Below are 14,252 nucleotides of genomic sequence, written 5' to 3'. Positions count from 1 at the left end.
TAAGCTGTGCGGAGTGTATCAGGGTAAATTAAAAATCAAGGGATGTATGATACATTTTAAAACAATCTTTTATACAGAGCCCTGGTTTTTCGGGACACGTGTCACATTGGTATATTGTGTTCTTCCTTATCCCCCTCTTATAGCAGACTCTGCACCTCTTTTGACTCTTTCCCTTTCCACCGGTTTGGGGAACTTCTCTTGGAAAGTGTTGCCCTGGTACGATGCGTGTGGCCTCGCTTCCAGAAGTACTGGGTGCCCCCCCTTCCTGGTCCCTAAAGATTAGATCTTGAAATTCCAGGAAAGTTCCCCTCTGGCCTGCACATCGACGTAGCATGTACGCATTGTACAAAGCCATCTGTATGATGTGCCCGGCCAGCTTCTTATACCACACCGCATGGCGCTGTAGGGCTTCAGGACTTGATTTGACAAGTCCTTCCCTCCCATGTACCTTTTGTATTCCAGGATGCAATCTGGTTTGGGGGTGGCCTTTCCTTCATATATCCTAAACCTGTAGGTATACCCTGATGCACTCTCGCACAGCTTATACATCTTCACGCCATACCTTGCCCTCTTACCCGGCAGGTACTTGCGGAATTGAACCCTCGCTTTAAAATGTACCAGGGACTCATCAATAGAAATACACTTCTCGGGGGTGCATGCTTGGGAAAACCGGGCACTGAAACGGTCTAATAGGGGTCTCCGTTTATACAAACGGTCAAAATGGGGTCATCTCGGGGTGGGCACGACTCATTATCAGTATAATGTGAGAAGCGAAGTATTGCGTCATTTATTTATTTTTTTAGGTTCCAGTTCAGTTCTGAAGTTGCTTTGAGGGGCCCATATATTAGAAACCCCTATCAAACACCCCATTTTAGAAACTAGACCCCTCAAAGTATTCACAACAGCATATAGAAAGTTTATGAACCCTTTAGGTGTTTCACAGAAATTTAGCGCAAAGTAGAGGTGAAATTTACTTTTTTTTTTTTGTCAGAAAATCCTCTTTATACCATTTTTTTTATAACACAAAAGGATTTATCACAGAAACGCAACTTAATACGTATTGCCCAGATTCTGCAGTTTAGAGAAATATCCCACACGTGGCCCTCGGGCCGGTAATGGACTGAAGCACTGGCCTCCGAAGCAAAGGAGCACCTAGTGGATTTTGAGGCCTCTTTTTTATTAGGCACCATGTCCGGTTTGAAGAGGTCTTGTGGTGCCAAAACAGTGGAAAACCCCCAAAAGTGACCCCAATTTGGAAACTAGAGACCTTGAGGAATCCATTGCAGTTTTCTTGGGGTGCATGCGGCTTTTTGATCAGTTTTTATTCTATTTTTAGGTGGCGCGGTGACTAAAAAACCGCAATTCTACTATTGTTTTTTTGTTCTATTTTTTTCACAGCGTTCACCGTGCGCTATAAATGACATATTCACTTTATTCTGCGGGGCGATACGATTACGGCGATACCAGATGTTTATAGGTTTTTTTTATGTCTTATGGCGTTTGCACAATAAAATACGTTTTGTAAACAATCATTCACTTTTTGTGTTACCTTATTCTAAGAGCCAGAACGGTTTTATTTTTCCTTCAAAAAAGCCGTGCGAGGACTTATTTTTTGCGTAACGAACTGTAGTTTCGATCAGTACCATTTTTCGGTACATGCGACTTTTTGATCTCTTTTTATTCCATTTTTTGGGAGGTGAAGTGACCAAACAATTGTGATTGTGGTGCGGTTTATTATTTAATTTTTTTACGGCGTTCACCGCGCGGGATAAATAACGAAATAATTTTGTAGTTCAGGCCGTTACGGACGCGGCGATACCAATTATGTATAGTTTATTTGTTTATTTATTTATTTATTTTAATAATAAAGACTGACAAGGGAAAAAGGGGGATTTTTACTTTTATTACTTTTAAAACTTTTATTTTCTTATTTTTACACAACTTTTTTTAACTTTTTTTTTACTTTTTTACTTTGTCCCATTAGGGGACTTGAGGGCAGGAGACCCTGATCGCTATTCTAATACACTGCACTACATGCGTAGTGCAGTGTATTAGAACTGTCAGCTACTCACTGACAGCAAGCATAGTGGGTCCTGACTCTGTCAGGACCCACTAGGCTTCCGTCTATGGCATAGCCGGACGCCATTTTTTGGTGTCCGGTTGCCATAGTCACCATCGCCGGCCGCTATCGTGTAGCAGGCCGGCGATGGCGGATTAACCCCTAAGAAGCCGCGATCGCTATTGAACGCGGCTTCTGAGGGGTTAAATCTGCGGGGACCACCGCGATCGGTCCCGGCACATTGAGCAGTGATAGTCTGCTGTCGGAAACAGCAGCTATCACAGCTCATGCACGCGCCCCGCGCGAACGGCGCCGTGTTTACTCCATGACATACTATTATGTCATGGAGCGCGAACGATGCACTTACCATGACATAATAGTATGTCCTGGAGCGTTAAGGGGTTAAGGCTCAATGCACACGATGCGTAATACGTGCGGTTTTACAGCGCGTATTTTGCGTGCGTCAAATTCGCAGCATAATACAGCACCAGCCAAGTAAATGAGATTTCAGGAAATCTCAAGTACATGCTGCGGTTTTATTTTGGTATATAAATTGACCTGCGGTGCGTACTTTAAAATCCTCAGCATGTCAATGTATCTTGCATTTCCGCTTGCGAATTGTATCTTCCTGGTTCTAAAGAACATAGCAACAAAACCCGCAGCATGAAAATGCACCGATCTATGCATTAAAACGTAAAAACCACACCGAAATACACATTGAAAAACACGCAATTAGGTGCGGTTTTTACCTGCGAATTTCCTGTGGTTTTGGTGAAATGAAAAGCTGTATACTGGATATTTCACTGCTGGGACTCCCAACAGTCAGATGTAATATTAAGGGTATGTTCACACGGCAGCCTCCGTTATGGCTGAAATTACGCAGCTGTTTTCAGGAGAAAACAGCTCCGGCATTTCAGACGTAATGGCAAGTGCAGGCGCTTTTCGCTGCGTCCATTACGGACGTAATTTGAGCTGTTTTTCCATGGTGTCAATGGAAAACGGCTCCAATTACGTCTCAAGAAGTGACAGGCACTTCTTTGACACGGCCGTCTTTTGACAGCTTTGGTGCCGTATTTTCGGACGTAATTCGAGGTTAAAACGCCCGAATTACGTCCATAAATAGGGTGTGTGAACCCGGCCTTAGAGGTACCTGCTAGCGCCAATAAAGCATTATACAGTGGCCATCAAAATCTATGGGCTGTGTAATGCATGGACAAGTCTTAGGATATGGCGCAAATTATGCCAAAATTTGTCAAAATGCCTCAAATTTGAAACAACTAGCTACCTTGTGACTGGCCAACCGCATTGAGGAGGAGCTTGAATGAAGTGAAAGTTGAGTAATCACACTGCTGCTCCATTCAATGTCTATAGGGCTGACGGAAACAGTTGAGCGTTGTCTCCATCTCGGCATTGACTTTAAATGGAGCAGTCCCGTGCTGGTGACTTAGCATGGGAGAGATAAGAAAGATAACACCTCATCTGCCCTCCATATGTAGAAAACAGCGTCCCCTTAGCACCCCTGCCACGCTATGTTAGTGATATGTACATAAATATATATGTATATCGTATTTTTCAAACTATAAGACGCACCTGACTATAAGGGCTTATTCAGACGAACGGGATACACGTCCGTGCAACGCGCGTGATTTTCACGCGCGTCGCACGGACCTATGTTAGTCTATGGGACCGTGCAGACAGTTGCGTGATTTTTACGCAGCGTGAGGCCGCTGCGAAAAACCCACGACATGTCCGTGCTTTGTGCGTATTTCGCGCATCACGCACCCATTGAAGTCAATAGGTGCGTGAAAATCACGCATGCCACATGCAAGCACTTCTGTGGGACGCGCGTGATTCGAGCAACTGCTGTAAAACTGAATGAAAACAGAAAAGCACCACGTGCTTTTCTGTTTACAAACATCCAAACGGAGTGTCATAATGATGGCGGCTGCGCGAAAACCACGCATCATACGGGGCTGACACACGGAGCTGTTAAGTGCCTTTTGCAGATTTTTTTTTTAGAAGTAAAAAACTCAAAATGTACTGTTTCAAATTATTATGCACAACAGAGATCAAAACATTTTAAAGGTTGTAAAGAGAACTAAAATGGTAATTTGTTGAATTTGCAGCATCAGGAGGTCATATTTACAGAAATCAAAAGCTCTTTCAATAAAAAAAAAACTTAGCAGGCCAAGTTACATGTTAACATAGGACCCCTTCTTCGATATCACCTTCACAATTCTTGCATCCATTGAATTTGTGAGTATTTGGACAGTTTCTGCTTGAATATCTTTGCAGGATATCAGAATAGCCTCCCAGAGCTTCTGTTTTGATGTGAACTGCCTCCCACCCTCATAGATATTTTGCTTGAGGATGCTCCAAAGGTTCTCAATAGGGTTGAGGTCAGGGGAACATGGGGGCCACACCATGAGTTTCTCTCCTTTTATGCCCATAGCAGCCAATGACACAGAGGTATTCTTTGCAGCATGAGATGGTGCATTGTCATGCACGAAGATAATTTTGCTACGGAAGGCACGGTTCTTCTTTTTGTACCACGGAAGAAAGTGGTCAGTCATAAACTCTACGTACTTTGCAGAGGTCATTTTCACACCGTCAGGGACCCTAACGGGGCCTACCAGCTCTCTCCCCATGATTTCAGCCCAAAACATGACTCCGCCACCTCCTTGCTGACGTCGCAGCCTTGTTGGGACATTGTGGCTATTCACCAACCATCCACTACTCCATACAGCTGGACCATCCAGGGTTCCACAGCACTCATCAGTAAACAACACGGTTTGAAAATTAGTCTTCATGTATTTCTGAGCCCACTGCAACCGTTTCTGCTTGGGAGCATGGTTTAGGGGTGGCAGAATAATAGCTTTATGCACACTTGCAAACCTCTGGAGGATCCTACACCTTGAGGTTCGCGGGACTCCAGAGGCACCAGCGGCTTCAAATACCTGTTTGTTGCTTTGCAATGGCATTTTAGCAGCTGCTCTCCTAATCCTATTAATTTGTCTGGCAGAAACCTTCCTCATTATGCCTTTATCTGAACTAACCCGCCTGTGCTCTGAATCAGCCACAAATCTTTTCACAGTGCGATGATCACGCTTAAGTTTTCTTGAAATATCCAATGTTTTCATACCTTCTCCAAGGTATTGCACTATTTCACGCATTTCGGCAGCAGAGAGATCCTTTTTCTTTCCCATATTGCTTGAAACCTGTGGCCTGCTTAATAATGTGGAACGTCCTTCTTAAGTAGTTTTCCTTTGATTGGGCACACCTGGCAAACTAATTATCACAGGTGTCTGAGATTGATTACAATGATCCAAAGAGCCCTAAGACACAATACCAGCCATGAGTTTAATTGAAAAACGAATAATTAAATGTTTATGACACTTAAATCCAATGTGCATAATAATTTGGAACACGGTGTATATCAGAAATAGACACATCTACAACACCGCTTTTCCTTGCAAATAAAAGTGAATAGATTAAATTCTTCATATTAATATCCTTGCTCAGGCATGTGATGAACTTTCGGACCGGCTGGTCCTTCTTCGAGCCACCAAGCACAAATGACAGAACTGGATGGCAGGTGTGTCGCAGCATGTGTCTGGTGGGCTGGGGGTCATGGGTTCTTATGTTGTTTTTATAGGCTGTGTGCCTAGTGGTTTGGCGGTTCCAGCCCTGTTGGGTAGTGGTTATGTGGGGGTCTCTTGTACTGCCCTCGTTTGCGTTTTCCCTTGTTCGGGGTGCTGGGCGTGCCGGCAGATACATGTGCACGGGAGATTTTTGCTCTGATTAGTTGCCATGGGATGTGGCGGTGATCTTCATTGTGACTGCGTGGACCCCTATTTTGGGACATTTTTCTAAAATATTTTTTAATGAAACGTGCGTTTTGAATTTAATTGGGACCACACGCCCTGCCCCCCCTTATTTATATACTGAAATGTCAACATATTTTCTGCCCTGTGTATTGTATATCTGCGTGTGTATTTGTTTGTGGTAAAAGTCTATACTGTTAACCTTTATATGTATATTGCAGACTCTTATACCATAGAATAACATTGGCTCTGTATTCTATACCTCCATATAGTTCTTTTGTTATTTGCTTTCTTGGTACTGCTGCTATGTACAGCCTACCTTTTAATATATATTTTTTTTATTCTTACAATTTGTATACAGTGGTGCTAGGAAGTGAACAAATGTTCAAGTCATAATAGAAATAGATAATTAGATCCTAATAAATGGAATAACACACAATAGAATACATTTTCCAAAATGCATAGAGCACAAGTTAGTAGTAGTAGACCGTATGTGATTAAAGGGGCTGTCCAGTTTTATCTAGTTAAGGCTTAATTGGTATTTAATGAATAGTTAAAAAAGACACTAATATACTTTGGGGGAGATTTAATAATATTGGTACACCGTGCAAGATGCGGCATTTGGCACACGTTCTGCCGTAGTCTAAAACAGCATGTAAGCCCTCCTGCACACGACTGTGCAGTATTTACAATCAGTAAATAATGCATGGACGGGCTGCGGAGTATCACCTGCATTTGCGGATCGTGCTCACAGTAATAAGTATAGGAGCATGGTCCGTAAATGCAAAACATAGGACATGTACTATTTTTTGCAGGTCATTTCAACATCCCAGACACACACACGTAAATATACGGGAAGGTGTCCGTGGCTAAAAGAAATTAATGTGTCAGTATTTTATCTTCTATTACGGATCGCAGATTACGTCACACTATACCTAGTGTGACATAATCGGTGCATGCGCAGTACAGCCGATTAGACCGGTGAAACTTCAGGGATGTATTGCACATGTGCCAATTAAGAAGCAGAGGCGCGGGAGTGTTCAGGAGAATACTGGGTCATGTGTGAACACAGCTTTTACACTGCCTGGCCCCTGTCAATCAAAGAAGGAAGGGAGGGATGGACTAGAGATAGAAGCCAGAGCGTTTGGAGAAACGGTGACGCCCTCGTTGCTCCAAAAAGCTAATTTGCATGTATTGAATAAAGTGATTTTCGCTGCAAAGGAGGCACCCAGCTGAAAAATGAAAAAAGCGTTAGATTCAAGTAACGCTACACTATATTACTCTGTTGCTGGTTTGATAGGCAAATTTCTGGTGACAGACTCCCCTTAAAGAGGCTCTGTCACCAGATTTTGCAACCCCTATCTGCTATTGCAGCAGATCGGCGCTGCAATGTAGATTACAGTAACGTTTTTATTTTTAAAAAACAAGCATTTTTGGCCAAGTTATGACCATTTTTGTAGTTATGCAAATGAGGCTTGCAAAAGTCCAAGTGGGTGTGTTTAAAAGTAAAAGTCCAAGTGGGCGTGTATTATGTGCGTACATCGGGGCGTTTTTAATACTTTTACTAGCTGGGCGCTCCGATGAGAAGTATCATCCACTTCTCTTCAGAACGCACAGCTTCTGGCAGTGCAGACACAGAGCGTGTTCTCGAGAGATCACGCTGTGACGTCACTTCCCCAGGTCCTGCATCGTGTCAGACGAGCGAGGACACCGGCACCAGAGGCTTCAGTTGATTCTGCAGCAGCATCGGCGTTTGCAAGTAAGTCGATGTAGCTACTTACCTGCAAACGCTGATGCTGCTGCAGAATCAACTGTAGCCTCTGGTGCCGATGTGGCCGACACGATGCAGGACCTGTGAGTGACGTCACAGCGTGATCTCTTGAGAACACGCTGTGTCTGCACTGCCAGAAGCTGGGCGTTCGGAAGAGAAGTGGATGATACTTCTATACACAACGCCCAGCTAGTAAAAGTATTAAAAACGCCCCGATGTACGCACATAATACACGCCCAGTTGTACTTTTACTTTTAAACACACCCACTTGGACTTTTGCAAGCCTCATTTGCATAACTACAAAAATGGTCATAACTTGGCCAAAAATGCTCGTTTTTAAAAAATAAAAACGTTACTGTAATCTACATTGCAGCGCCGATCTGCTGCAATAGCAGATAGGGGTTGCAAAATCTGGTGACAGAGCCTCTTTAAGCACACAAAAGTAGATATAGTTTAATGTGTTTTTTTTAATCAAGCTTTTATCTAAATTGTGGCCAAATTGGGAATGCAATAAAACAGTAAACAAGCCTTTACTCGGCTGACAAATTCCCCCAGGCGTTCCAGTAAAACGAAACTAACAGATCCAAAACTCAGTGAAACAAGCCAAGCGGAGCCAGGAACTTTTCAGACAGGTTAAAACTGAACGATTAGCAAAAAAAAAAAAAACTGTCATATTTCTTTTGGCAAACTGTAGCCTAGATAATAAACTTTTTGTTTCCACTTTCCCATAGATCAGCAATTGGTGAAGCACTCGGACAACAAATATTAGATGCTAAAATTGTAAAGCGTTCACACACTTTATAGCACCACTATAGATCTAAGGAAAGGACTCCTAGAAAGATCAACTTGATAACCCTGTTTTCCCCATATAAGAAATTGGGCTGCACATACCAGATGCTTTTAATTCAACTTTCATGTCTAGTCTTTTGACCCATTCTTGTCCAACCAGTCTACACCCAGTCTTTCCAGTCTTGAACCTTGTCTTTTTATTGATTTCTTGGCTTGCACTTTGACTATGAGTCATTGCCAGTGACCTCTGTTCCTTACTTTTAATGACTGTTCTTTCTAAACAGACAATTATGAAGCAATTTATACCCTCAGGGCCTGTGATGTGAAAGGAACATTGTAAAAGTGGCCTGCTCAACGTAATTACCTGATTGGTTTATCAAAATTTGACACAATGTTTGGAACAGAAATTAGGTCTGTGGATAACGGCCCAAGGTGTATGTATGGCTGGGGTCAATGAGACTCTGCAAAACATGTACATTTTCTAAAGATTGGCCTGTTGGTGATTAATAAAATGCCAGACGTAGGTATAATGAGTGCCGTAATATTTACTGATTACGTACGACATACATTCACAAGAAGCATGGCAGGAAGTCTATAATCATAAGTTCAAATCCAACCAGTGCAACATCTGCATGATCCGTGTATGATCTCCCTATTTATCCATTTGTTTCCTCTTATAATCCTATAACATACTGAGGAGGTACATCGGTTCCTGTAAAATTTGCCAAAGTGGGCACAGATCTGAGATAGGGAATTATACTGTGTGCCCACAAGAGTCCTAGCTAGGCTTTCCTTTACTCCTGCTCTTGTCCTGTATCTGAATAGCCTGGTCAAGGCAGAATGGCTTCTTGGCACCCCCTTAGCACTCGGGCAGATGCCCTGACATCACTCCATGGCTACACCCCCATTGTAACAGATATCAATGTGCGTGAATGCATTCTCTGTATAGAGTTGCAGAGTAGGTTGACACTATATAAATAATAATAAATATCCAGACCACAATGCCCATGTATCTTAAGATTTTGCAAAATATTTGCACTGTGGGTTCCAAGTAGCCACAAAGAATAATTTTCAGTCTGTGCAATGTTCAGTCATCTAGTGATGGAACTGATTTTGAGCTATAATTCAGGCAAGATAGTAAAAGTGTCTGTCTGATGTGACCACCCGTCCTTATTTCAAAGCATGTGTTGTGTCTGAATGAAACCTTGGATTTCTTTCTATCTCAGTTATTCCAAGTACTAGTATATCGCAAGCAGGTGTAGGCAAAATACCCACAGCGGGACCAGCCGACCATCTAATGTAGTATGAATAGAAGAAACTATAGTCTATAAGTCTATTATAAAATATTACGTTTTTATTTCATCAATTCTAACAAATTACATACAATATGAATAAAAACTCAATCGACACAGATGAAAAAGAGGATCACCAAAAAAGGGGAATATATCACATAGTTGTATGGTATTTATACATTACAATACACATGACAGCACAGCAGAGGCACAATATGGAGGTACATAGCGCAAGCAAATTTCATACATAGTGTACTCTAGTAGAGCATTAATGTGCCGAGACCAACAATAGTTTAGAGTTGATGAAATAAAAACTTTATATTTTATAGTAGACTTATAGACTCGGTTTCTTCCATTGGTACTATAAATACAATGAGTACAGTCATGTTAACCTAGGGGATTTACAATGTAAAATGGTATATATATATGCCTTGTGGATAGGTTCCACCATCTATTATGTATGGGATTTCCCCGACTCTACCCGGATGACAGATGTCGGGTGAAAGAAGGATCAGGCATATTGGAGCTGAGCCGAGTATTCATGTATATCAGGGGTCTCAAGCATGCGGGCCGCATGCGGCCCCTGGGGCTGTCATCTGCGGCCCACGGGACACAGAGCCGCTAGTGCAGGCTCTGCTCCAGGACTCTGTGGAATTCCCTGACATCGCTGTCCACATATGGACAGCGATGTCTGGAGCTTCCCCAGAGCCGGAGTTCTGTGCAGAACGCTAGTATAGGCTCTGCTACGGGACTCTGTGGAATTCCCTGACATCGCTGTCCATATATGGACAGCGTTGTCAGGGTCATCCCCAGAGTGGAGTCCCGTGCAGAGCGCTAGTATAGGCTCTGCTCCGGGACTCTATGGAATTCCCTGAAATCGCTGTCCATATATGGACAGTGTTGTCAGGGTCTTCCCCAGAGCGGAGTCCCGGGCAGAGCGCTAGTATGGGCTCTGCTCCGGGACTCTGTGGAATCTTCTGTCATCGCTGTCCACATATGGACAGCGATGTCTGGGGCTTCCCCAGAGCTGGAGTCCCGGGCTGAGCGCTAGTATAGGCACTGCTCTGGGAAAGCCTCTGACGTCGCTGTCCATACATCGATAGTGATGTCAGGGGCTTCTCCAGAGCAGGAGTCCCAGTGATGTCAGGAGCACAGCTGGAGTCCCAGGAAGAGCCTACTAGCTCTCTGCCCGGGACTCCAGCTCTGGGGTTGCCCCTGACATCCATGTCAGGAGCAGAGCTGGAATCCCAGGTAGAGTGCTAGAAGCGCTCTGCTCCGGGACTCCAGCTCTGGGCAAGCCCCTGACATCACTGTCCATATATGGACACTGATGTCAGTGGCTTCCCCAGAGTTCCGGCGCAGAGACTATACTAGTGCTCTACTCCGGGACACCGGCTCTGGGGTTGCCCCTGATATCACATTCCGGTCCAGGAGGATCCCCTGACGTTACTGTGTATGGACAGTGACGTCAGGTGCTCCAACAGCAGAGGAATCCCCAGCCAAAGGGTCGGCAACACTCTGGCTGGTGATTCCATTCCTAGAGGGAGCCCCAATGGAGCTATCTACTTGAGGGTGTGTGTGTGTGTGTGACATTATCTGCAGAGGGCACTGTGGCAGCATCTGCGGAGGGCATTGTGGCAGTGTCTGCGGAGGGCAGTGTGGCAGCATCTGCGGAGGGCACTGTGGCTGCATCTGCAGAGGGCACTGTGGCAACATCTGCGGAGGGCACTGTGGCAGCATCTACGGAGGGCACTGTGGCAGCATCTACAGGGGGCACAGTGGCAGCATCTACAGAGGGCACAGTGGCATTATCTACAAGTGGGTGTGTGGCAGTATCTACAGAGGACACTGTGGCATTATCTAGGGGTGTGTTGCATTACCTGCAGAGGGCACTGTGGCATTATCTACAGAGGGCACTGTAGCAGTATCTACAGAGGGCACTGTGGCAGTATCTACAGAGGGCACTGTGGCATTATCTACAGAGGGCACTGTGGCAGTATCTACAGAGGGCACTGTTGCAGTATCTATAGAGGGCATTGTGGCATTATCTACAGAGGGCACTGTGGCATTATCTACAAAGGGCACTGTGGCATTATCTATAGAGGACTAAAAAGGGGCTGCCCAATCTTGACATGTGTGTCTGCCAAACGCTGCCAACTGAATTGGATTTAGCGACACTTAAACTGGATTGTTGAAATAAGCACGTGGGGAATTCTCTCAAATTTTAAACCTAGCGCTATTATTATAGTAATGTAGTATTATTATTATAGTAATGTAGTGTTATAGTAGTTCAAATAACTAATTGATTAACAATAATTTTGTATTGATCAAATTTGAAAGTAATGCGGCCCGTCAACTTCCCATTTTTTCTATATGTGGCCCACTTACCCGGCCGAGTTTGAGACCCCTGATGTATATGGTGGTTCAGGAGGAATAGCTGTCAGCCAAACAAGCATTCGGCCAACAGCTGTTTAAGGTGTATAGCCATCTTTAGACCACTCCAGGAGCCAAATAGATTTGCTTTAATGGCCAGCCAAACAATAAGAAATTGAATTCTGTAGGCGCATTGGCTACCTGGCTTCTAGGGATTAATTGAGCCCTGTCTTATTGACTAGTGGTACATATGGTACTTTTTTATATTCTTCATTTATTCTGTTTTAAAAGTGTTGGTTTTAGGATTTTGTACGCAAGTCTAACTGTAAGAATTGTTTTCATTTACAGAACCTATTAGGATCTTTCTTAGACGCTTGCTCTTCACCTTGATCGAAGAAAAAAAGAGACTAATTTAATAGAAAAAAAAGCAGTGGAAAATCCTTTATTATCATACATTCAGAAGGGTGTTGATTGACATTGTCAACGCATATGCACACCAGCACCCCTATCAGTTCCTTGTTCTCCTTCACTAGCCCTGCTGTTAAACGGCTGCTCGGCTGGAAGCAAGGAGATGAAGAGGAAAAATGGGCAGAAAAAGCAGTGGATTCACTGGTGAAGAAGCTGAAAAAGAAGAAGGGCGCGATGGAAGAGCTTGAGAAGGCACTAAGTTCACCAGGACAGCTAAGTAAATGCGTCACTATCCCACGTTCACTAGATGGAAGGCTGCAAGTGTCACATCGCAAGGGTCTTCCACATGTCATCTACTGTAGGGTCTGGAGGTGGCCTGATCTTCAGTCACATCATGAGTTAAAACCACTTGAATGTTGCGAGTTTCCTTTTGGATCAAAACAAAAGGATGTATGCATAAATCCTTACCATTACCGTAGAGTGGAAACTCCAGGTAAAAAAAATACTTGTTTAAAGTAACTTTTGCATTAATTTTCTTGTGCTGCTCAGTCTATTTTATAGAGAGGGATATGTGCAGAAATTATGATTTACAGTGAAACTTTTAGACCAGATTTTCAACTCTCTAATAACCTATGTATTTTGGCCCCCTTCTATGAGAGGACCACCCCTCTAGAAGACTATTTTTTTACTGCTATTTAGGGTATTAAGATATTGTTTATCTACTTCTAAAGTGAACATTCATCTTTATTTTAGTTCTTCCACCTGTACTGGTTCCAAGGCATAGTGAGTTTAACACAGATCTCAGTCTCCTTGCCAAGTTCCGAAATACGTCCCTCAACAATGAACCACTGATGCCACACAACGCAACCTTCCCTGAGTCATTTCAACAACCACTGTGCCCTCTGTTCTCTTCCTCACCTAACAACATCTTTCACCACTCGCCAAACACTATTGGCTACCCCGATTCCCCCAGAAGTTCGTCTGAACCAGGAAGTCCTTACCAAATCACAGGTAATATATGCTGATATCAGCAGGACCGTTGATTTCTGACTTATTATATTCTGCATTAACAATTCCTGCTTTTTGCCCACAGATACCCCTCCGCCACCATACAACCCACCAGAGGTTCATGGAAACCAAAACAGAAACTCTGGGGACTCAACTGATTGTCAATTAGTTATACCAGCAACAAACAGAGGTAGGCACTTCTAAAGGAAGGGGGTGATAAGTAATGTATTTTTATCTATCTAGTATTGGTGATAATGAAAGGTTGGTAAAGGATTCTGTTATGCATGGAAAAGTTTCCGCTAGTTCACCAGAACAGGAAGTAGACGAAATGAGACCTTGAGAGAATGATCACTGGGAGATATGCCCAGATACCTTTTTTAAAAGAAGTACACACTGATATAATACATCCATGTAATACAGCTAGTACCTTTCCATGGTAAGCTTGGATAGACAGGGCTTTCCCCTACATTACCTGATTTTTGTTATGTTTGTTACTGTTTGGGCTTCAACTATTGTATTTGTGTCATGCTTTTTCCTTTATTGCACCATACTCTACAGTGTGACAGAAGATGATGTAGCTATATAAATGAATAATAATAGTAATAAAACATAAACGTCACCTGGACAGTTTCACTTTAGCTGTGCTCACTCTTCATGAAAGCATACGGGAGATGTGGCTCGGCTGTTTCTGTATTTGCCATAGACTTAAAGTCGTGCACAGCCAGTAA

The 14,252-nt window shown here is 43.4% G+C and overlaps 1 protein-coding gene across 1 annotated transcript in view; it reads left to right on the top strand.

The window, feature by feature from the left end:
- The window catches only part of SMAD9 (SMAD family member 9), a 49,546-nt gene that overhangs the window by 17,794 nt on the left and 17,500 nt on the right, over window positions 1–14,252 (top strand). The window contains exons 2-4 of the mRNA XM_075851731.1: window positions 12,457–13,009; window positions 13,270–13,527; window positions 13,610–13,714. Coding sequence (XP_075707846.1) covers window positions 12,598–13,009; window positions 13,270–13,527; window positions 13,610–13,714 — 775 coding nt within the window. The 5' untranslated portion in view covers window positions 12,457–12,597. The remainder of the gene's footprint in view (window positions 1–12,456; window positions 13,010–13,269; window positions 13,528–13,609; window positions 13,715–14,252) is intronic.

The sequence above is a fragment of the Rhinoderma darwinii genome, chromosome 2 (assembly GCF_050947455.1).
Source record: "Rhinoderma darwinii isolate aRhiDar2 chromosome 2, aRhiDar2.hap1, whole genome shotgun sequence".
In the NCBI taxonomy this organism is placed as follows: Eukaryota; Metazoa; Chordata; class Amphibia; order Anura; family Rhinodermatidae; genus Rhinoderma; species Rhinoderma darwinii.
Note: the sequence above shows the minus strand (reverse complement) of the source record. Positions and strands in the feature narration are given on the sequence as shown.